The sequence below is a fragment of the Fundulus heteroclitus genome, chromosome 12 (genome assembly GCF_011125445.2).
Source record: "Fundulus heteroclitus isolate FHET01 chromosome 12, MU-UCD_Fhet_4.1, whole genome shotgun sequence".
In the NCBI taxonomy this organism is placed as follows: domain Eukaryota; kingdom Metazoa; phylum Chordata; class Actinopteri; order Cyprinodontiformes; family Fundulidae; genus Fundulus; species Fundulus heteroclitus.
In genome coordinates this window covers 16,578,324-16,602,106 of record NC_046372.1, presented here as the reverse complement: position 1 = coordinate 16,602,106, position 23,783 = coordinate 16,578,324, and the positions used below count along the sequence as shown (strand labels likewise).

Below are 23,783 nucleotides of genomic sequence, written 5' to 3'. Positions count from 1 at the left end.
TGACTTTGTATTTTTTTCTTTGTATGAGTGAAAGTCCAGTTGCTTCTGATTTAAGCCCGTTTTCTGATCAGTAACGACAAGTTGCAGTTATCGTGATCTGACCAGAATCCAAAAATCCTGGATCGGATCATCTCTATTCACATGCAACTTACAGCATGAATTTACATTTAGAGGCAAGACTTTATTTTCATTTCCCTGAAAAGTTGCATTTTTGGAAATGCAATTTTTCTCTCTGATGGCAACAATGTGCAAAATCCCAAAGTCTCTTGCTGTCGTCTATTGTGAGAAGTGGAATTTGACTAGATTTGATTTGATCTGAAATTTGAGCAGCTCCTTCAACAAAGCTTTCAATCAAGGTGAATGCATCAGTGTACCAACTTCTCAAAAAGGGTATTGATTTTTATTTAGCAAACCATTCTTTAAAATGTTATTTCATCAAATAGTGTTTTATCTTACTTGGATTTGCATTGTGAATGGGTTGAACACATACCCAATTTTGTTCTAAATTGTTTAAGCTAATTTAACCTCATTGCAGAGTTTGCTGTTAGAAGAATGCCAGTGTCATGATTTAGGTTTTTGTTTGCTTTGTTCTGGACTAATTAGTTGCCGCTCCCCTCAGGCAACGGTCATCTGTCACCACCCAATCAGCTCTGTCCACACCTCAGTCACCAGTCTCCATGTCAGCTCAGATCAGCTCCGCCTGCTGCCAATAATTACTGTCAACTCTGGTCACCTGTTCACCTGTCTACATCTACCTGCCTCAGTCACCCACTCACTGCCAGAACGTCTCATCTCTTCTTGTCTAGTGTGATGTGCTTTGACTCTACCAGTTCATGTGTGCTCAGCCAACTGGAATCTTCTGTTCCTTTCTTGAATGAAAGTTGCCTGTGTCTGCAGTTCTGCCTCTTTCCCCGGGAGTTCTAGCCGCTCACTCTGCCCGTTCTAGTGGTTCCTTGGTCCACATCGCCTGTCCTGGTCTGTCACTACCTGCATCTGCTGGTCTCCTGCTCGACTCTCACCTGCCACCACTCATTCCTTTCAACAAACCTTTTAAAATCGTAATGCTGTGTTTGGTTAAATATCAGGTTCACCAGCGTCAGTCATTGTCCTAATATCCAGCAATTGATCTGATATTTGCCGGACAATAGCTAACAGATCGAGAGTTATTTGATGAACATGAAATAACTTTAAAAAGTAAGTAAAATTGCGCAACACCAATCGCTGATAAATGGTGATATATTAAGTTACTCACCCTCCTGCCTTTGGGCCCTCGGATGCCAGCAGACCCTCGTGAACCCGGTGGCCCCTGTGTGTGCAAAACATTTATTTTAGTTTATCCATGCAATCCTATTAAAACTGAGCTGCAGTAAACAGCTATGTTGTAATCCCAATGAGCTGTAGGAAGTCAATTATAAACACAGAAGGGAATTACACAGCAAAACGGCATTCATTTTCTAACCATTAATTTTACCAACACAAACTATTACCCATCTGTTATGAAACAAGTCAACAATTGAAAGCTTATTTTCCTGCTCTTTTAGAGCTTCAGCAATGCAGCATGAGAAAAGGTGAAATGTAACTAAAGAATTTTAACTTTTGACTTGTTTAAAATTTGACTGTCAACAAAGTATCAAAGATATGAAATGGTTTACTCGTGAGAATGCATGTGTGCTTTATGGCTAATCTCTCACGGAAGAAAATAGAATGGAAAAATGAATAAATGTGGCACTCCTAAACATCCTACAAAATAAATATAACTGCCGTATGTTTGCAATAAATACTGTCAGTTGATCAAAGCCTGATAAATTACTTTACCATGGTTTCAAATCTTTCTGAAGGTATAAATAGGACGGCTCCAGAAAAAAAGTATTTTCTGCCCTGCCATTCAGTGCATTTCTTTATATGAGCGATACGGCTAGATGCCCAGGGTAACACGGCCCGGGGGGAAGCATGAGTAAAAATGAATCCTCTTGTAGCATGCCAGATTTCTTCATTTTTACATTCACCCAACAGACGAGTGTAGACCTGGGCTTATCTCAAACCATAAAGCTGTGATGATAGTAAACTTACTGGAATCCCCTCCAGTCCCGGCAGTCCTCTCTCTCCAGGTATTCCAGAGTGGCCCTGATAGATGCAACATTATGCAAATCATATAATAATTTTGACTTATTTCATCATGACTCAAATGTCATAAAAAAAGTTGATTACCATTTCCCCACATACCTAAACAATTGTATGAAATCAACCTTTCTGAGGAAATCCCTCCCACACCCCCTTTTAAATGTTGAACTGAGTATCCCCTGGTACAAGAGATGGGGTCCAGACTTACTCCTTACCATCGGCCCATGTTCACCTGGAGGTCCGGGGAAACCCGTTGTCCCACGATCCCCCTGACAAATGAGAGATAATTTAAATTGTTGTACTGTTAAATCACTGCTGCACTTTATCCTGTAAACTTTATCCTGTACATTCTATCCTGTAAATGGTATCCTGTAATTTACTTTATCCTGTAATCTGCTGCAATTCACTATAATTTTCAAGCTGTATGCAAACGAAATTTCGTTTTGTACGCACTCTGTGCATACAAAAAGTCTAAGACAACAAATGGTTAACTGCAAATAACATTAAGTCACTCAGATACGTAAACTTAAACATGCTGTTATTAATAGCCATTTCACACTTGAAACATGTTGCATTTCAAATGTGCCAGGGATGCAAGCCAAGCATGGTGAAATAGGACAAGAATAACCTTTTCTCCAGCCATTCCTGTCTCTCCAACAGGCCCGATAAAGCCCAGCAGTCCCTAAAGGTGAGAAAACACGTTGTCTTTTATATATTTTAAATCTGGGAACTTTATCATAGGCTGCCCATTAATGACTGCACATCTTAGGGGCTCCAACAAAACAGACACATGCAGCCACACAGTGGGCATCAAACACGAGTTAAAGAGAGAAAAGCCTTTACCCTCTCGCCAAGCTTGCCGACCTCGCCGGTTATCCCCACCTCGCCCTACAGCAAAGTAGCTAAATTAGCATTTCACAAACTTATTCATGCATTTCATTTTTCTTTTGATTCAGCTGAAATGGGCTTATAAGCTAGTCCCCTTGTTGTAGCTGAGAATTAACATCTAATTTACACACACTCAGATGATACATTATCATAAAAGAGAACCGGGGGAGAGAATGTTCATTTAAAGATGACAGTAGTTCAGCAGTGAATGTGCCACTTTTAAGTCTGACCTTGGGTCCATCTGAGCCTGTCAGTCCAGGGATTCCCTGTCTCCCAGGCTTGCCCTGAACAGAAAACAAAAAAAAAAAAATCAGCTGCACACAAATTGAAACAAACTATATCTCTGCAGGGGAACATGTCATGTGTCAGTCTAACTCGCCCTTTAGAGGACGAGGCACAAAAGAAACCGACATCTGTGGCCAAAACAAAGATATCCCTTAAGGAACCTTAGTAATGCAGAAAACAAACAACTGTTTCCATCAACAAAGGCCTCTTATTACTCTGAAAACTATCTTGGTCAATTGTGTTTGTTTTCTTTCATTATTCAAGGATTTGGGAGATAAGTGTTCTTTGCGCTGTGGTTTACTTGGTATGGAGGATGTCAAACACATATTTGGACAAAAAAGCTTGATGCGAATTTAAAATTCTTCTTTTCACATATGAAGCTATGAAAGATCATCCTCCATCTTAGATCAAAAAGATCTGTATGGTCCCAATAGAGCACTTGCCATCTGATGTTTTGCAGATACTGATTCTATTAATGTTGCATCCTCTCTTTCCTAGACGGAGCCACTGACAAGTCCTGCTGCTCTGACCTGTGTTCTTAATCTGTTTTACTTCCCTTAAAAAATATGCCTGGCTCATTGTTTCTGTGTCTAACTGTGTCACTGTCCGGGACAGAGTCAGTAGTGGCGCTTTCCCTGCCCTTGACTTTGTGTCATCTGTCTGTTTTTCTTTTCATAGAAGGGTCCCCTGGTCCAGGGCTGCTGTGTTTGGCAGTGAGACATTCCTTGACAGCGTCACTCCTGGAGCTTTGGCGCATTTCCATTTCTGTAATTCTTTCTTTTTTGTTTATTTTCCTGGAAGGTACCCCTGGCCCAGTGTCTGTTTGTCTAGTTGTGTAAGTTTGATTGACAAAAATATTAGATGACTTATTTCTGCCATTAACTTTGCAACCTCCATCTGTTTGTCTTTTCATAGAAAGTATACCTGGCCCAATGTCTCAGTGTTTAGCTGTGTTAGCCTTCTGGGCAGTCATTAACCTTGGAATTTCTTTGTATTTTTCTTTTCCAATATTGATATGTTTGGTCCATTGCTGCTAACTTTAACAGTGTCCCTTTTCTTGTCTGAAAAACTGATTAACATGTTGCTGTTACTCTCCTTGTTTTTCTTTAGAATAGAAAGTATGCATTGACCCGTTCTGTGGTGTTTTACATCTGGTTTCTGTCCTCCAAACCCCTTGTCACAACAAATGGCCATTCATGCTGAGTCTGGTTCTACTGGTGGTTCCTTTTAAGTAGTTTCTCTCCACTGTCACCATTACTCATGCTTGCTCCAGATGGAGGTTTACTGCAATACAGTCAGCTGCTCAATACAGTCATCAGGGCTACATTATACTTTTAACAATTGGCAGTAAATGATAAACTAAACATGACTGTACTGTGACAGAATTGGATTGATTGGACGGTATTTAACTGGATCTAAGGTTATTATACAGAAATAATTTGGACAAATTGAACTTGAGTTAGAATTAATCTGTTTGTAATGATTACTTGAGACGACATTGGTGCTATCTAAGTGCATTTAGTGCACTAAATGTTAAACAGCACTGAAATGTCCAAAATTATCCAACTTGGCATCCATTAAGTCCTCTAAAAGTTAGCTTACATACTGTCCAGATATGGGTATGGAAAGTACTGAATATTAATCTGAAAGTGGAAAAAAGAAAAAGGACAAAAATAAGCTCTACCAGTGACATCAACCTTGGTCTGTCATTGAAATAAATAAATAAATGTTTGTGATTTTAGAAAACCATTTCTTTCTTGTCCTTCCATCCTGTCAATCTGAAAGCTTTGGTTTCAGATTGCAAACCGTTTCTGTTTGCAATTATATATATTTTCCCATCATAGTAAATAGCAATTTGCAGACCAGTCTGGTAGTATGAGGACACCGTGTCCAGTGGGATGTCTTTCAAAACAGCTTTAAAACAATGGAAGGAGCAGTCAGCCAGAGAACGAACAGACCCAAACTGCTCATTCACTCGAAGCTGCTATTTGGCAGAGCCTCATGTGTGCTTCCGCTCGGCACGCTTTAGGGTGCTGTGTGAGAGTCCCGCAGTGTCATTTTATTTTCTGACTGGTGTAGAGTTGCAGGGCTTATCCAACCAGCACTCACCTCGTCTCCAGCTGGTCCAGCTGGCCCAACTGGTCCCTCATCACCCTGATGAAAACAAAGTTGCCAAAGTTAAAAGGAAAATACATTTCACACATATTTAGTGCGTTTCATAAACGAGCAAAAGTTACCCCACCTGAAGTCCAGGTGTTCCTGCTGGACCTGGCGAACCTCCTGTCCCTTGCTTTCCCTGTGGAGGAAACACTGACTGCATAAATTCACTTCTTGCCCTCTGCTGGAAAGGAGTTTGTTTGTTTTTACTAACCTTTGGTCCCTCAGGCCCATTTTGTCCTGGGGGGCCAATATCACCTGGGAAGCCCTGTGAAAATCAAAGAAAATTAACCACAGCTTTATAACCAAACAGCCGTGTAGTGACAAATACTACATGAAATTGATTTACCTATTCCTTATAGAAATAGGAAATAAGCGAAATCTACCTCTGGGCCAAGTGGACCAGGCATGCCATCAGGGCCTTTTTCTCCAGGTTTTCCCTATGAAATGTCAAATAAAGCAATCCATACCTGAGGACACAGTCACTCAAACTGTATATTCAAATAAAATTAAGCTGTGCAGATAACAGGATTATAAACAAGTTTTTTAGCTTCACATTGTGCAGCATCAAGAGACCGCACCTTTCTTGTTTCATGATTATATTTTCCAGTGGTTTAGCATCACTGATAGTTTGGATGCTTGATCACAAATACAAGATCATGAAGCTTTTAAATGTTACTTAAATAAAATATATAATATAGCCCTTCTGTTTTGTCCTGCAACCACCTAAAAACTTTAATTTGACAAAGCTTGTTTTTAGGCAGAAAAGATGGAACTATCTTTGGCTGTAGACATATTCATTAATAATAATTGGTTATTAAGTCCTGTATAAAGATATAATGTTGATCATAGGCATTTCCACTGTCAAATTATATACAAAATGGACTACCAAGACTTCTTTGGTTTGCCTTGATTTTCTGTTTTTTTCCCTCTGCTAGTCGCGTTTCATGGATGTACAGAAAATACCTGCGGTCCAGGTTTTCCACGAGGACCAGGTAACCCAGGAGAGCCTCGGCTGCCCTGCAACATAAAGTTCAAATTCTCTGAAAACAATATCATTAAACAAACAAGAACAACAACAGAAAGTGTATCAAAGCAAACAATGAAAAAATAAAGGAATATGCAGCACTTCTGAAGAGCTGTTCTGCGTTTTTGGGGAAAAAGAGGTATTTGGTCACTTGCCTGGTTTTTGAAGTTTATTCTTATTAAAAATAAATTAACAATCTTAACTTTTGAATGATAGTGTATATTTATTTGAAGAGACAGACTAGCAATGATAAAATCCAGAAAATAAACCCATCTTTTCATTACAAGTGTTACAAAGGATGCAGCTCCACTGAATCGGTTTCTCCCATTTCAACAAGCTGTCAAAAGATGCAACGTCAGGGACTAGTAGATCTGGATCAGGCTGGAATGGGCTACAAGACAATTAACAAGAATATTGGCTATGAGGCACACAACTATTCCTAGGGATAATTTGGAAATGAAAAAAAACATAAAATGTTAATCAATCACCCGCAGTCTGAATCACCATGCAGGATCCTGCACCATGAGGTGAGGAGGATCATCAGAAGGGGGAGGGATCTGCCTACCTCTACAGGGTTGTTAATGATTTAAAGGCAGCTGCAACTGCAACCACCCAGAGAACCACTGGTGACAAACTACTCTGAAATTATTATTATTATTATTATTATTATTATTATTATTATTATTATTATTATTATTATTATTATTATTATTATTATTATTATTATTATTATTATTTTGTGGTTGTTGTTGTTGTTAGCAGATGATGAAATGCATTCTTGGGACATTATATGTTATAAAGTTTCATCTGCAAGACATTTTACAGTGTACAAATTATTTCAGTGCATAAACTTTGTAAAAAAATGGTAACAAAGGGAAAACTTTTAATACAAGTAACTGTATTCTAGGCCTTCAATGCAGATGGACAAAAACACACAAATGGTGTCAGAGATGACATATAAAACCATTAATCCATCAGTTGACTTCTATTTGTCCAAGATCACTTCATGGACATTCCTTTTCAAAGCGTCACTCTCTAGCTTCTCCTGGGGGATCCCAAGGCACTCCCAGGCCAGAAAGGATATATAAGTCCCTGCTGCGGTTTTGGCCCTACCCCACAGTCTATAAGGTGAATAGATTAGTAAGTAAGATATTTACTTTATTCAATTCAATTCAATTCAATTCAATTTTATTTATATAGCGCCAAATCATGAAACATGTCATCTCAAGGCACTTTACAAAGTCAACTTCAATCATATTATACAGATTGGGTCAGATTATACAGATTGGTCAAAAATTTCCTATATAAGGAAACCAGTTGATTGCATCAAAGTCCCGACAAGCAGCATTCACTCCTGGGGAACCGTAGAGCGACAGGAAGAGTCATCTGCATTGTACATGGCTTTGCTGCAATCCCTCATACTGAGCAAGCATGAAGCGACAGTGGGAAGAAAAACCACCCATTAACGGGAAAAAAAACCTCCGGCAGAACCGGGCTCAGTATGAACGGTCATCTGCCTCGACCGACTGGGGTTACAGAAGACAGAACAGAGACACAACAAGAGAAACAAAAAAGCACAGAAGCACACATTGATCCAGTAATCTGTTCTACATTAGATGGTAGTAGCAGGTGAGTCGTCTTCTCTGGATGATGTCAAAGTTAACAGAACGCCAGACCAGGTGTACCTACTATGAAGAGAAAAGAGAGAGAACAGAAAGTTAAAGCAGAAATGACAACACATAATGCATAATTGAAGAACAGTAGAACTCAATATAGTGAGAAAATTAGATCCTGATATACTCCAGTAACCTAAGCCTATAGCAGTAAAACTAGCTGAGAGTAACATGAGTCACTAGTTATAATTTTTGTCAAAAAGAAAAGTTTTAAGCCTAGTCTTAAAAGTAGACAGGGTGTCTGCCTCACGGACCAAAACTGGGAGTTGGTTCCACAGGAGAGGAGCCTGATAGCTAAAGGATCTGCCTCCCATTCTACTTTTAGAGACTCTAGGAACCACCAGCAGACCTGCAGTCTGAGAGCGAAGTGCTCTGTTAGGAACATACGGGGTAATCAGAGCTCTGATATATGATGGAGCTTGATTATTAAGGGCTTTATACGTTAGAAGAAGAATTTTAAATTCTATTCTTGATTTAACAGGAAGCCAATGAAGGGAAGCTAAAATTGGAGAAATATGATCCCTCTTGTTGATTTTCATCAGAACTCTTGCTGCAGCATTTTGGATCAGCTGAAGGCTTTGAACTGCATTTTGTGGACTTCCTGATAGTAAAGAATTACAATAGTCCAGCCTTGAAGTAACAAATGCATGGACCAGTTTTTCAGCATCACTCCTGGACAGAATGTTTCTAATTTTGGCGATATTCCGGAGGTGAAAAAAGGAAACTCTGGAAACCTGTTTAATATGGGATTTAAATGACATGTCTTGGTCAAAAATAACACCAAGATTTTTTACTTTATTACCAGAGGCCAGGTTAATGCCACCCAGATTAAGTGATTGGTTAAGAAGTTTATTTTTTGAGGACTCTGGCCCAAAGATTAAAACTTCGGTCTTGTCAGAATTTAGATGCAGGAAATTTAAAGTCATCCAGCTTTTGATGTCATCAAGACATGACTGCAGTCGAAGTAATTGATTGGATTCATCAGGATTTATGGATAAATATAGCTGAGTATCATCAGCATAACAGTGGAAATTAATCCCATGCTGTCTGATAATTTTGCCAATCGGAAGCATATATATAGTAAAGAGAATTGGTCCAAGGACTGAACCCTGTGGTACTCCACAGGTGACCCTAGAGTTTGAGGAAGATTTATTATTAACATGAACAAATTGGAATCTGTCTGACAGATAAGATTTAAACCAGCCTAATGCTTTCCCCTTAATCCCTACAGTATGTTCAAGTCTTTGTAGGAGAATATTGTGATCAACTGTATCAAACGCAGCACTGAGATCTAACAGGACAAGTATAGACACAAGTCCATTATCTGAGGCCATGAGAATATCATTAGTGACCTTCACCAAAGCTGTTTCAGTGCTATGATGAGCTCTGAAGCCTGACTGAAACTCCTCAAGTAGGTCATTACTTTGTAAATGTTCACAAAGTTGATTAGCAACTACTTTCTCAAGAATTTTAGATAAGAAAAGAAGATTAGATATAGGTCTGTAATTTACTAACTCATCTTGATCAAGAGAAGGTTTCTTAAGTAAAGGTTTAATAACAGCTACTTTCAAAACCTGTGGTACATATCCATTTACTAAGGATAGATTAATCATGTCTAAAATAGTGCCACTGATCAAAGGGAATATCTCCTTAAACAACTTGGTTGGGATTGGGTCTAACATACAGGTAGAAGGTTTAGATGAAGCTAAAATTTTAGATAGCTCAGAAAGCTCTACTGCTTCTAAACAGTTCAAACACTGCGCAGATTCTAAAGATTCCTCCAATGCTGCCTCACTTACTGAGGACGAGGTAATCATGTTTGGGAGGATGCCAATTATTTTATTTTTAATGGCATCAATTTTATTTATGAAGAATCCCATAAAATCATTACTACTAAGAGCTAAGGGAATGGATGGATCAACAGAGCTGTGGCTCTGGGTAAGTTTGGCAACTGTACTAAAGAGAAATCTAGGATTATTTTTATTCTCTTCAATTAATGATGAAAAATATGCTACTCTAACTCTGCGGAGGGTCTTGTTATACAACAATAGTCTGTCCCTCCAGATTAAGTAGGATTCCTCTTGGTGTGTAGAGCGCCATTTTCTCTCCAATTTCCTAACATTGTGCTTCAAGGAACGCAGCTCTGAATTAAACCAAGGAGCCAGCTTCCTGTGATTAATCACCTTCTTTTTCAAGGGAGCTACATTGTCTAATGCAGAACGCAATGAGGAAGTCACATTCTTAGCAAAGGTATCGATTTGTGAATGGGAAGAAACAGCAATGCTGCCATCTACAGGGCATTTCTGCAATACTGAGGATATTAAGAAGGGGACAGACTCTTTAAGTTTTGATACAGCATTATCCGATAAAAATCTACTATAATGGAACCCTCTTTTGGGGGTGGAGAATTCATTTAGATTAAACTCAAATGTTATTAAAAAATGATCAGACAGGACAGGGTTGTGAGAGAATACTGTTAATTCTTCACAATCAATGCCATATGTCAGAACAAGGTCTAAAGTATGGAGCCGAGAGTGCGTCGGTTTATGCACATTTTGAACAAAACCAATTGAATCTAGGATAGTTTTAAAGGCTACACTAAGGTTATCACATTCAGTGTCAACATGGATGTTAAAATCACCCACTATAATAACCTTATCAGTATTTAACACCAAATCAGATAAGAAATCTGACAACTCATCCAAAAACTGAGTGTAAGGGCCTGGTGGACGATACAAAACAACAAACAGAAGAGGTTTTATTGCTTTGCAGTTTGGATGAGGGAAACTGAGGGTTAAATGTTCAAAAGAACTGTAATTATTAGTTGGCCTGGGACTAATTAATAAATCAGACTGAAAGATAGTTGCCACTCCTCCTCCTCTTCCCACAGATCTGGGAATGTGGAAATTTGAATAACTGGAGGGGGTTGACTCATTTATACTAACGTAGTCCTCTTGTAGCCAGGTTTCTGTGAGACAAAACAAATCAATCTGATTATCAGAAATCAATTCATTAACTAACAAAGTCTTTGGAGGGAGAGACCTTATATTTAATAGACCACATTTTATTATTTTATTTTTAGGTTCAAGGTGAACCATATTGATTTTTATTAGGTTTTTATGATTTGTTCCTTTTAGATCAGTTTTTGATCTGTTAAGTTTTGGCCGTGGGAAAGACACCGTCTCAATAGGATAATGGGTGGGTAACAGTACAGAAGCTGCAGAGAGGTGTGTTAAACTACGGCTCTGCTTCCTGGTCTGGACCCTGGGTTGTCAGCATTTAGGAGAACTAATAAATCCGGCCAGATTCCTAGAAAGAAGAGCAGCACCCTCCAAAGTAGGATGGATGCCGTCTCTCCGGATCAGACCAGGTTTTCCCCAGAAAGTTCTCCAGTTATCAATGTAGCCCACGTCGTTTTCTGGACACCACCTAGACAACCAGCGGTTGAATGATGACATGCGGCTAAACATGTCATCACTGGTCAGATCAGGCAGGGGACCAGAGAAAATTACAGAGTCCGACATAGTTTTAGCAAACTCACAAACCGAAGCAACACCAACTTTGGTGACCTCTGATCGGCGTGACCGGGTGTCATTACCGCCAGCGTGAATAACAATTTTGCGGTATTTACGCTTATCCTTAGCCAGTAGTTTTAGGTAGGATTCTATGTCGCCTGTTCTGGCCCCTGGTAGGCATTTAACTATGGTCCCTGGTTTCTTTAGTGCCACATTTCTCATTATGGAGCTGCCAATAATTAAGGTCGGCTCCTCGGCGAGATTGTCGCTCAGAGGGGAAAATTTATTAGAAACGCAGATGGGTTGGTGGTGATCTGGGGTCTGTAATCTAGAGCTATGCTTCCTACGAACTGTCACCCAGCCAGCCTGGTTACCAGGCTGGCTGGGTGCTACTGCTTTAGGTTCGCTACGTGAAGTTACTCTATGCGGCTCCGCGCTAGCAAAAGAGCGGCTATCAGCTGGTTTTTCAACAGCACGGAGCCGGGTCTCCAATTCTGACACCCTCGCCTCCAAAGCTACAAAAACACTACATTTATTACATGTACCATCATCACTAAAGGAGGCAGAGGAATAACTGAACATCTGACACAGAGAGCAGCAGATAGGAGACTTAGTCAGAGCCGGAGAAGCCATTATGAGGCTAAGGCTTGGCTAGCGCTAGGCTAACGCTAGGCTAAAGCTAGGCTAACGCCCTATTATCACGCCAAAGAACAAACCGTGTGAAACACGAGGAGTTCCCAAACGTGATGAGCAGCCACAGACAATGTTTTAAAAGTGCTTATGTTTGGAAACAGATGTTACAGCAAAGAGGTTTAAAGATAAAAAGCGAGAGAGCCTGGAGCAAAGCTCCGTCGTTCACACAGCAACAACAGGAAGTGACGTAATACGCCTTACCGCAAACAGGAAGTCCGCCTTACCGAATGAATCACAATAGACCAGGGCAGTGATCACATTACTGCAGGCAACACCCAAAGGCACCTGTCCATCTCCAGTTCCAGTCCACCATTACCCAAGACATCAAGATACTTCCACTCCTCAACTCAAGCCAAAGATTGAACCCCAAAGTGGTAGGAGCTACTCTTAAGGTTGCTTTATGCTTGACGCAGGTACGTTCCGAGTGGAAATGAGACTTGCAGACACAACGTCTGCAGCATTTATGTTCCGTGCAGCTTTTGCTCTAAAGTAGCGCTATTCTCCTAGACTATTATCCCAGTAGATCGACAGACAAAGTCAACAGAAGCAAATAATCTGCTCTAGGCAAAAAATGAGACCATGAGGTTTCTGAATCCCTCTCTCTCTATGACTATGCCTAGAGATCCCATCCATGAACACCACAGACAAGGGACAGCCATGGCAGAGTCAAGTTCAGAATGTGGACACTGCTCTTTTTCTGGGTATAACGGTACTGACTAGTCCTTAAAAGCAGAACAGGTAGCCCACACTTCCACACCACCCCTCACAAAATAAAAAGAGGGAGACTTTCATAAGCCTTCTCCAGATCCACAAAAGCTGTGGACCTAACAAGAAACTCTCATGCAATAAGCACCCTTCAGCAATTCCATATAGGGTTAAAGCTCGGATCTGCTAAATAACCATGAAGAAAACCAAACTATTGTCCTTGACACACAAGCTGTTGATTTAACTGGAGAAAGAACATGAAAAGTCACTGAAACATTGATCTGCTTCATTCAGATGATCAACTTTGTGGCCTGATCAGTAGACCATTACCTTGTCCCCTTGGAATCCACTCTCTCCCTGTTCTCCGCTGAAGCCAACATCACCCTTTAATAAAGGAGGAATATTGAGGAATCAATATTATGAACAGATTATTCCCAAAATAAAAATTAAAAAAAACTATTTACAATTTCTGTGCAACTAGTTCTTGGTTAAACAAGGTATAAATGACAGAACTTTCTCACAGTTCCGTTTGAGCAGAATCCAGTAATTTACATTTATATTCATATTTTATCACCTCAAACATTTCTTAAAACAATAATATTATGAGAAGGACATATGCAGATCACCTTATCACCTTTCAGTCCTGCATCCCCTGAATTTCCAGGTACTCCCTTGAAAGCAGAATCAAATATAAAATGAAGATAAATTCATTCATTCATTAACAAACCTTAGATTTTGATCTAAACTGATCCGCTGTATCTGGGATTACCACCCGTTCAATCAACTACACCAAATGGATATAGGATCAGTTTTAAATACAGCCAAAAAGAGAAACAAATGGAAAACCTTAAGGTTTACCTTGAGTCCTGGAAGTCCTGGTAAACCCATCATGCCACCCGGCCCCATGTCTCCCTGCAATCAACACCACATTCTAAACAAAATGTTCACCATCTGTATTATTATAAAAATGCAAACTTTCATAGAATCTTTACAAATATCTCAGAAACCAAATCTGCTTAAATTATGTGACTGACGATGTTTTTTTTTTGTTTTTTTTGCAGAAGCATTCGTTCTCTTGATTTTTTTCTTTTTTTTTAATTAAAGACATAAGCACATATTAATGTAGTTGCACATTCCTGCTATTACCCTCAAATGCCTTTTTCTTCCCAATGCAGACAGAATATGTGAGAAAATAAAGTATTTTCAACAGATCAGTTACACTCACAAAAAAAACAACAACATCACTTACAATAAGGCCATTGACTCCACCTGGACCAGGAGCTCCCAGCTCACCCTGAAACAAGAAGCAGGAGATAAGATACAACAAAGATAAGTGTAGCCGTTCATGAGGAAAGGGGAAAAACACCACTTTCATTTGTAAGGTAGTATGTATCAGGACCTAATAAAAAAAAATGCCAGTGTTTACAAGGATTTCAAATGATTCAAATCTAACCTCAATTGTAAAAAGCTACACAGCAGATTCCATTAGGCTATTAATGATTAACCAAAGATGTGGCCAAAACGGAAAAGCTGCAAATGAGCCCTGTGATGAACTCAATTCAAAGGTTTGTGCAACTGCCTTTAGCAGCAGCTACTCGAAGAAGTCATTTTTCATAGTATTTAATCTGTCTCTCAAGTCGTTAAGGGGGAATCTTTGGCCCACTCTTCTGAACATTGCTTCCGTTGATTATTATTGGCAGACATTAATTCCTATTCTTAAGGTGCCAACACAACATTTCAATCAGGTTGGGCTCTCGGGTCTTTTTGCTGTTGATGATCCAGTTTTAACCAGCTTTAGATGCTGGACGGATGGCTTCAAATCTGACTGGTCCTTCATGACTTATAAGTCCCCAGGTCCTTTGGCTGCAAAACAAGCCCAAATCATTACCCTCCCTGTTCTGTGCTTTAGAGTCGGTGTGATGTGTTTGTGTCGAGATGCTGGATTTGGTGTTTTGGCAATTACGATGTGTACTGTGGCCAAGCGTTTCTACTTTGGTGTCCTCTGTCTAAATTACATAGTTCCATGTGTTGGAGTTTATTCAGATACAACTGTGAAACATGAGTCCCACAGCCAAACGTTTAAAGAACCACTCTTCCTCCTGGCTTTTAAAGAGCCGATCACACTAGCTGATTATCAGATTATGTTGTCATTCGAATACAGGGCTCATCTAGGATGAGCCGATTCAATACGATTCTCGATACGTAGCTCACGATACAATACGATTCTCGATATGTAGCTCAGTTTGATTTGATTTCACTCTAATATCAATATTTATCAAATTAATGCATTCATTCAATCAACAAAACCAGCCAAATATTATATTTATGTTCAATTTATTGAACACTGATATATTAACAAGAAACAGGTTCAATGTATTTAACGTATCATAGAAACCAGAAATGTGCCCAAACGGCGGATTTTATGGACGAAGGCGCTTCTAAAATCCTGTCGGCCATTCCGCAAAATTATCTCACTTGCACTTCCTCGCTGTGAACAGTAATGCCGCGCTGTAATTATGCCCCCTAGGGGTTGAGTGGTAAATCAATATTGAAAGCCAGAATATCGATATTAAATTGTTTTTTAAAAACATCAATATTAATATTAGTATAGATTTTTATGCACAGTCCTATTTGAACAGCAGCCCTTCGCCGCTATTTCCCCTAATTAAATACTGTGGAAGCAAAAAACGATATGCTTATTTTTTATACAGCTTTTTTATTTTGGCTACTCATGGTGTGGAAAGAGTTGTTTCTTGTTCTTGACTTGAAGTTGCATGTAAATAATTAAGAAGCTGGCAAAGATTAAATCAATTTGATCATGTCCTTAAGCTCAAAATCCTTGAATTCAAAGAGGGCGTATTTTCTTTTTATCGTGTATGTGGTTCTAAATTTGTCCCTTACATGGTTATGTTTTACATTTCCTTTGATAAATGCTGTTTTTTTTTCAACTCTAAAAATCTCGCAGAGCTCTACCCAGACCACGTTTAGCTTTGCAAGGGAGTGATTTGGCCCCTGAATCAGAGTGGCTTGTTGTCAAAAGGACCTAAACCCACATGCCCTGCCTCCATCCATTCTAAACATCTCATATAGGGGAGAGATGGAGGACACGGCACAGTACAGCGTGGCCTTCCTGTCGCCTCCTTGGGTCTCTGAATGAAACAACATGAATCAGGCCAAATGGAAAATCCCCTCTTCCCACTGCAGGGAGAGGAATAGTAGACTGCAGCAGACTGTTGGAGGTCAGCCAATCTTTAATCTAACACTGACCCTGTCAGTCACAAGCAGTTAGGGTCAAAATACGGAAAGAGGAGCGGTGAGTCAAACTGCTGCTGCTGCCCTCACATCAACATGGATCATGATGGGTGAGTGGAACAACTGCAGGGAATTGCCGTATGGTCCTGCTTGTATCAGACTGAAAGAGTCCTGCTGTGATGGAATATGCAAGAACACTCAGAATCCATTATTCGGCATCTCCCAGAAAGGATGCAGCAGTTAATTTACAGTAAAGTGAAAGTGATAAAAAATATATATATTTTTGCATAAAGTTTGCTATAAAGTACCAGGTATTCACCAGTTGGGGAAATCAATCAAATCTCTTTCATGTGTAATTTTATTGGCTTGAAAATTATGTTTAATCTTAATAAAGTTCCACTTACTGGGTTCCCATCAGGTCCAGGAGGTCCCCGTTCTCCAAGGTCACCTGGAAAGCCCTGAAAACACACGCGAGCAAAATGGTTAGCTAACCACGAAGGGAACAGGGTAACTTAGTAATGTTTACACGCTCAGATTGTTAATTTGAATACTAACCATATTCAAATATCACATGATTTGCCAGGCAAGTGATCACACCAAACGCTGGGGATCAACAAAGTGGCTCCCAAAAAACAAGTTTGCACAGTCAAGCCGAGCAAATCCCATTAAACATTCTCCCAGCGCTTTCATTCTTGGGGGACCGTAAGGAAATGCTGCGGCTGATTATCTTCAAGTGACGAGTGTCTATGTGTGCGTACAGCCCTTGAAGCAAAACCCTCCCCGGACTTGGCTATATGGCTGAATAAAGCTGCTTTGGACTAGAAACTGCTGACAGTACTTTTTTTTTCTTTTACTTTTACTTTATTTTTTAAATGCTGCACGGTCCTCAGACTTCTACAATAGAAACCGAACAAGAAGTGTGTAAAACAGCCACAAGGCCACGCGCTCACCGTGTGCCTGTCAGCATGCCAAGGTCAACATGCAACCTGCCACACATAACGGATCAATACTGTGCTACAGAAAGTGAGTGCTGTGAGGAGAAAAATGACAGATGGCCAGGAAAAAAAACCCATAGATCTCTCTCATTCTCAGTCTGCAGACTGAAGGACGATTTTTGAGAATGCCATAGCTGCTTCATTACACCTTTGGAGAAGTTAATGATGAGTTAAATCGGTAGTATCACAGTCACAACTATGCTTGGAAAGAAAAGGTTTTGGCTCAAAGTTTTTTTTTTTTTTTTTTTTACATTTTACCACTTGGGAACCAAGGATTTTGTGTGATGGACAAACATTAAGTTGCACATATTTGAGAACTGATGTTCTGTAAATGCATGAGGACCAACGGTCAGATTAATCCAGGATTAGGTCATAAAACAATACGCTACTAAGACAACAACGTCCAACTTCACTGAACGAAATTGACTGGCAAAAAATAGCATTGATCAAAGATTCAGCCAAGACCCCCGGCGTAGCTTTGGAGGATTTGCCGAGATAAACTGTTGGCAGGAAAACTATAAATCTTGCACTCTATAAATCTCACTTTTATAGAGGCAAAAATAAACTACTGTTATAAAAGAAAGCCTTAAATATCAGATTTGCATTTTGTAACAACCAATGAGGGGTAGTGGGGGGGGGGGGGCATAACAAAGATGTGGAAGAAGATGTTCTTTTTTGCCTACATGCAAAAGTAAGCTATGTGTGTCAGAAAAAAACTACCATGGCTGATCATCCTGAAAAACCGATCAAAAACACACAGAGGAAGTGGCAGCATCATGCTGTGGGGACGTTTTTATTCACCAAGGCAAAGGAAATTAGTAAGGGTTGATGGGAAGATGGATTGCACGCAATGCAAGGAAATCCTGGCAGACAATCTGACCTGAGACTAAGGCGGAGGTTCACCTTACAGCAGGACGGTGATGCTAAACATGGATGAAGAGGAGCTGAAGACAAAGTTCAACGATGAATGGAAACTTGTCAGGCTTACAGTTGAAAAGAAAGTGAATTTTCATGATACTTTTCAGTTTGGCACTTTTTGTGCACCACATGAAAAATCCATAAAACAAATTCAAGTTTGTGATCGTAAAGCAAGAGCGTGGAAAAGTTTGATGGGTATGAATGCTCTTGCGTAGCACATTCAAAGTTACCTTCTTAAGTAATGATTCTGACTAAAAATAGGGTTGCAAGAAGATTCATATGCAGCAAGAAAATCAGTTGGAAACTCCCTACCGCACATCTTCTAAAAGCACATTTCGCTGCTTCCCATTTTGATCTCTTTTCTCTTCCACTTTGCTACTGAGTCAGGATAGAGAAAGAAAATCGCTGTCTTCACTTTTTACTGCAGGGGAAAAGAAATGGCTTGCTCATGGCTTGGAAATTACACTTATACTTTTCAATCTCAGGATATGTCTCAGACCATAATTATGTAATAATATTTAGCAATCACGTACGATCAGACAGAGCATGGGAAGTTTCCCCTTTCTACTCCAGTCCATGAGCCAATAAGTGTTTTTTTTTTTTTCCCGTGTTAACCTGGAATGATGGGAAGTTTGCTTCCAGGCGCCGATGACGTCAGACTCCCTTTTTCTGTGGGTAAAGCCTCCAGAGGGCCAAACCCACGAGTCACACATCCCATTACCATATCTGTTTAAAGCAGTACAAGCCCAGTAATCAGCACGCTGTTAAAAAATACAACGTTTCCTAATTAGGGCCAGCCGCAGAAAAGCAATCCCATTAAAACTGGACAAGTTATTCCTGACACTCCGCAGGAACTGTGATGCACGGCAGACACAGGAACCATCATGATCCAATATCATTCGGGAAGCTATTCACAGTAGACATCCATGCAAACAGAGCAAATACACCTGGAATCTTCATAGAGGAGCTGCACTACACTCAGGTTTTCCCTGTTTACACGCCAGGCGACCCCTGAAGGTTGAAATGCGTTTCACTTAAGGTTCTGGGAATAAAGGGGGCTGAATACGACGAGGGGACCTCTGAAGGATGCACTGCATTTCATTTAGCGGTATCTAACAAAAGACTCTGAATACAAGTTGCAGCTTCTAAAGATTGCACTTAATTTTGTTTAAGGCTACCAAGGCAAAAGGGTCTGAATGCAGCAAGGTGACTTTTGAAGGTTGCAAAGCAGAATTAGCAACTTCAGAATTAGAATCCGCTTTATTTGGGCATGATTGTGTGCTTAATGAAGGGATTTGCACCTGGTTGCAGCATTCACAGTGTACAGATATAAAGTAAAAATATAACAGTATTTATGTGATTTTTTTTTCTTTGTAATATGGAAAGAAAAAAACGGGGTTTGAAAGCAATTAGGTGACTTCTGAAGATTGCATTGAATTTGTTTCTGGGGCGTCAGAGTAAAGAGGGCTGAATACAGATGCAGGCCACAGAGTTATATTAGCATCATTTTCTTTCTACTCCAGAATTATTGATTACTTTGTGTTGGTCTAGCAAACACAATCCCATTAAAATATATTGAGGTCTGTGGTTCTAATGTGAGAAAATGTGAAAAGGTTGAAGAGGTTTATATATTGCGAGCAGCTATGACTCCTCAAAAACACACACATTCCCCACAACACGGCAACTGCAACGCTATGCTGCTCAGGACAGATTTTCTACATATTTATCTGAAAAGCCAAAAGGGATTTAAGATCAAAGCGTTTGCCTAAGGAATGGTCTTTTGAAAGTCTTTGCAGTATCATTTCATTAGTTACATCCCATAGATCACGAACAGAGTCGCCGCCACGAGGCTGCCTTAACAATGAAGAGTATGTTGAGAGAAAACTTTACCGGCCTACCCATCTTGCCCTTCTTCCCATGCACACCAGGAATTCCCTGTAAATGAGACGGAAATCAGAGCGTGAGGACCTCAGGGGCCAATGAGAATGAAGAATCTGCATATTATATAAACCTGTAGTCCTGTGCTTTTATATTACAAAAGCAAATTTGCAACACATCTGTGTCAGCTTTCAACTGAACACTCTGCTCCTCGCAGTATTCAAATCGAGCCCAGAACCTTTTGGATGTTCCTCGCACAAGGCTGAGAACTAAGGGGGGACAGAGCCTTTCAGTCTGTGGCTCCTAAACTCTCGGTTTCCCACTGCAGCTTGGCTTTGCTGACTTTCTAGAGATCTTTAAAAACCAATCGAGAGCCGCTTTGTTTCACCGGGCTTTTATGTCCTGAATTTGTACTTTTTACATGTACTTTTTATGTACATCTTAGATTTTATTTTCCTGCAAAAGGCTTTGTGACTTTGCGTCTGTGAAAGGCGCTTTCTACATGAACCTTAGGCTACGTTCACACTGCAGGTCTTAATGCTCAATTCCGATTTTTTTGTGAAATCGGATTTTTTTGCGTGGTCGTTCACATTTCCAAATATATGCGACTTGTATGAGATCTCCTGTGTGAACTGAATGCGTTCAACCGAAGTGTCCCGCATGTGCACCCGAGGACGCGATGACGTCCCAAGTAGCAAGCGTCCTCAGTGTTTGTGGAAGTAAACATGGATTATAATGCTGGTGCACATTTTGCGGTCATTAATTTATTTTCTAGCCGGAGCTTTCCCTCCATTGACTTCTTTCCTCATTGTAGTCCGCTATGGGTGTTGTCTTTCTTCCCGCTTCTGCATAACAGGACGCAGAATAGTGACGTTTGTCGAGTATCGGTGACGTACAGGTCGGATAAATGCGACCTGGCCGTACAGACACAGGTCACATTTGAAAAGATCAGATACGTATCGGATTCAGGACCACATATCCAAGTGGCCTGGGTCACATTTGAAAAAATGCGATCTGTGTTGTTCAGACTGTCATGAAAAAGATCAGATACAGGTCGCATATGGGCTAAAAAATCGGAATTGGGTCACTTCAGGCTGTAGTGTGAACGTAGCCTTAATCACCTACCTAAAAACTACAAATATTAAAAACTAACAGGTATCCATAGTTGTCAAAATGATCTCAAAAAAGAAATTGCTGCTGCTTTCAGTAATTGTGTCATCACCCCCCATCTGGTGAAGTTAGAAACGGTGGTAAAGGTCAGCAAAGTCCTTCGTTTTGATTTAATGGCTTAGAGGTTGGTGGGGGTTTGATTTATAGCCGGGTTTCTGTAAATTTAGAACGATTTTCTACACTCAAACATTATCCATGACTGCATGTGGGATGTGGCGTGAGACCTGATCCAAACACTCGTTAAAGAAAAGCGGTTTGGTAAAAATCTGCCTGAAGTGTCTCATTACTGAAAACAATGAAATGTATTTCTATTCTATCATCTGGCCGGTGGACTGCCACAATGCAACCCTGCAGGCAAGACACTCTTACAGCCACTAATACTTACTCGCTCCCCATCGGGACCAGGAAAGCCAAAAAGCCCTGGGATGCCAATGTGACCCTGGAGAGATGAAGAAAAGATGGAAGAGAGAAATGGGGAGGAGGGGGAAAAAAAAACCATAAATGGAAAAAAAGAAATAGGATGATAAAAAAAAGCGGAATGAGAGTGAGGAAAAGATAGGTGACATTGTTCAGGACAGTGAGATGTGAGATTTCTCTGCCATCTGTTACGGGTCGGCCGGGTCTCTGTTACAGGTTGAAGTCTTGAGGAGCCAGGCCTTGAGGTAAGTGTATATGCCCATGGACTGCATGGTGCTAGCTTCCACGATGTAGTCCAAGGGCACATACCCTCGCGTCAGGGATCTCTGAAGATCTTTGTGCCAAACCTAATCAGCAGGAAAGCAGAAATGGTACCGGCATTCAATTTAAAGCCTCAAAGAATAGAGGGTATGCACCCAAGCCGATGCGTTATTATTACTCAGAATTCAGAATGTCAAATTCAGTGATGCATAAGTATTCACACCCTTGAAGTTTTGCACATTTTGTAACATTACAATCACGACTTTTGTGTATCCAGTTTTTGTGTTGTTTTGTCATATGTGTGTTTATATGACAAAACAACACAAAGTGCTGCAGACTTTCTCACATTTACATTCAGACCCCCCCCCCACCCCCTTACCCCAGTGTCAGCACTAAACGAAGAATCCTCACTAAGACTAAGAAAGTAGAGAACATCACCCCAGTTCTAAAGTCCTTCCACTGGCTCCCTGTATCTCAGAGAATAGACTTTAAAATACTTCTGTTACTCTATAAATCCCTGAATGGCTTAGCACCTAAATACATCACAGACTTGTTATCAGTGTATCAACCCTCCAGACCAATAAGGTCTTCTGGCTCCAGCCTACTCTGCAGAACCAGAACCAGAACCAGAACCAAACATGGAGAATCAGCATTTAGTTCCTATGCTCCACTGATCTGGAACAAAGTTCCAGAAAACTGTAAAAGTGCTGAAAGCCTGAGTTCCTTTAAATCAAGATTAAAAACACATTTGTGTAGGATTGCCTTCGACTGTTCTAGTTAAACTGTATTACTGAAACATCATTAGTTCAACTCTGTAGTCCAACTGCTTTTAATATTTACTTCTAGTTTCCATTTTCCCATGTTTTATTTTCATTTTCGACATTGTATTCCAACTTGCTTTTATTCTGTTTTTAATTTCCTACATTTCAATCACGTAAAGCACTTTGCTATACAAAAAGATTTGCCTTGCCTTGCCTAGAAATCTTGTGTACGTCTCTATCAGTTTCTCACATCTAGAGTTTGAAACTTTTGCCCATTTTTCTCTGAAAACTACCTCAAGCTAAAGCAGACTGGATGAAAAACAGCAGTTTTCAAGTCTCTTAGATTGGAGGCAACTCTCCGACTGGGCTACTCTAACACATCGACACTCTGATCTGAACTGTTCCATTTCATCTCTTGCTTCACATTCGGCTTCACCGTCCTGTTAGAAGGTGCACCTCCACTCCAGTCTCAGAGGTTTCCGTGGCCTCAACGGGTTTTTCTTTTAGACTGGTCCTGTATTTAGTTCTGACCAGCTGTAAAGAAAGCAATCGCACAGAATAATGCTGTTGCTACAATATTCCACCTCTTAAAAGGAATAATTCAGGTGATGTGCAGTTTTCTGCCCCACCCAGCGTTTTGAATGTTGCAGAAAAAGGCCCTTTTTAGTTTTCTCTGACTCGAGCATCTTCTTCCATGTGTTTGGTTCTCCAGGCAAACAGCAAATAAGACTTAGGGACTATCTTCAACGGTCGCTCTTCCCTAAATGCCCAATTTGTGGAGCGAGCGGATAACAGTCGTAATGATTCTCCCACCTGAGCTGTGGATGTCTGCAGGTCCCCCAGAATTAACCTTGGCCTCTTGGCTGCCTCTTTTTAATGCTGCTCTTACACGGTCTCTCGGTTTCATTTCAGCGGGCTTGCAGCTGTGCCAGGCTCCTTCCATTTTCAGATAATGGATTGAACACAGCTCTTGGAAACACTTAAACTGTTGGGATATTGTTTTGCAGCTCAACCCTTCCTTTAACTACTCAGCCACTTTATGCCTGACCTGTCTGGTGTGTTCCTCG

At 40.3% G+C, this 23,783-nt stretch overlaps 1 protein-coding gene across 2 annotated transcripts in view; it reads right to left on the bottom strand.

Annotated features, from left to right (window-relative positions):
- col27a1b (collagen, type XXVII, alpha 1b) overlaps positions 1–23,783 on the bottom strand; it is a 126,158-nt gene that overhangs the window by 50,841 nt on the left and 51,534 nt on the right. For both annotated transcript variants that reach the window (XM_036144091.1, XM_036144092.1), the window contains 18 exons: positions 21,663–21,716; positions 20,120–20,164; positions 16,721–16,774; positions 14,314–14,358; positions 13,923–13,976; positions 13,691–13,735; positions 13,395–13,448; positions 6,418–6,471; positions 5,838–5,891; positions 5,666–5,719; positions 5,537–5,590; positions 5,404–5,448; positions 3,240–3,293; positions 2,965–3,009; positions 2,750–2,803; positions 2,337–2,390; positions 2,071–2,124; positions 1,253–1,306 (listed from right to left, as the gene is read on the bottom strand). In XM_036144091.1, coding sequence (XP_035999984.1) covers positions 1,253–1,306; positions 2,071–2,124; positions 2,337–2,390; positions 2,750–2,803; positions 2,965–3,009; positions 3,240–3,293; positions 5,404–5,448; positions 5,537–5,590; positions 5,666–5,719; positions 5,838–5,891; positions 6,418–6,471; positions 13,395–13,448; positions 13,691–13,735; positions 13,923–13,976; positions 14,314–14,358; positions 16,721–16,774; positions 20,120–20,164; positions 21,663–21,716 — 927 coding nt within the window. The remainder of the gene's footprint in view (positions 1–1,252; positions 1,307–2,070; positions 2,125–2,336; positions 2,391–2,749; positions 2,804–2,964; positions 3,010–3,239; positions 3,294–5,403; positions 5,449–5,536; positions 5,591–5,665; positions 5,720–5,837; positions 5,892–6,417; positions 6,472–13,394; positions 13,449–13,690; positions 13,736–13,922; positions 13,977–14,313; positions 14,359–16,720; positions 16,775–20,119; positions 20,165–21,662; positions 21,717–23,783) is intronic.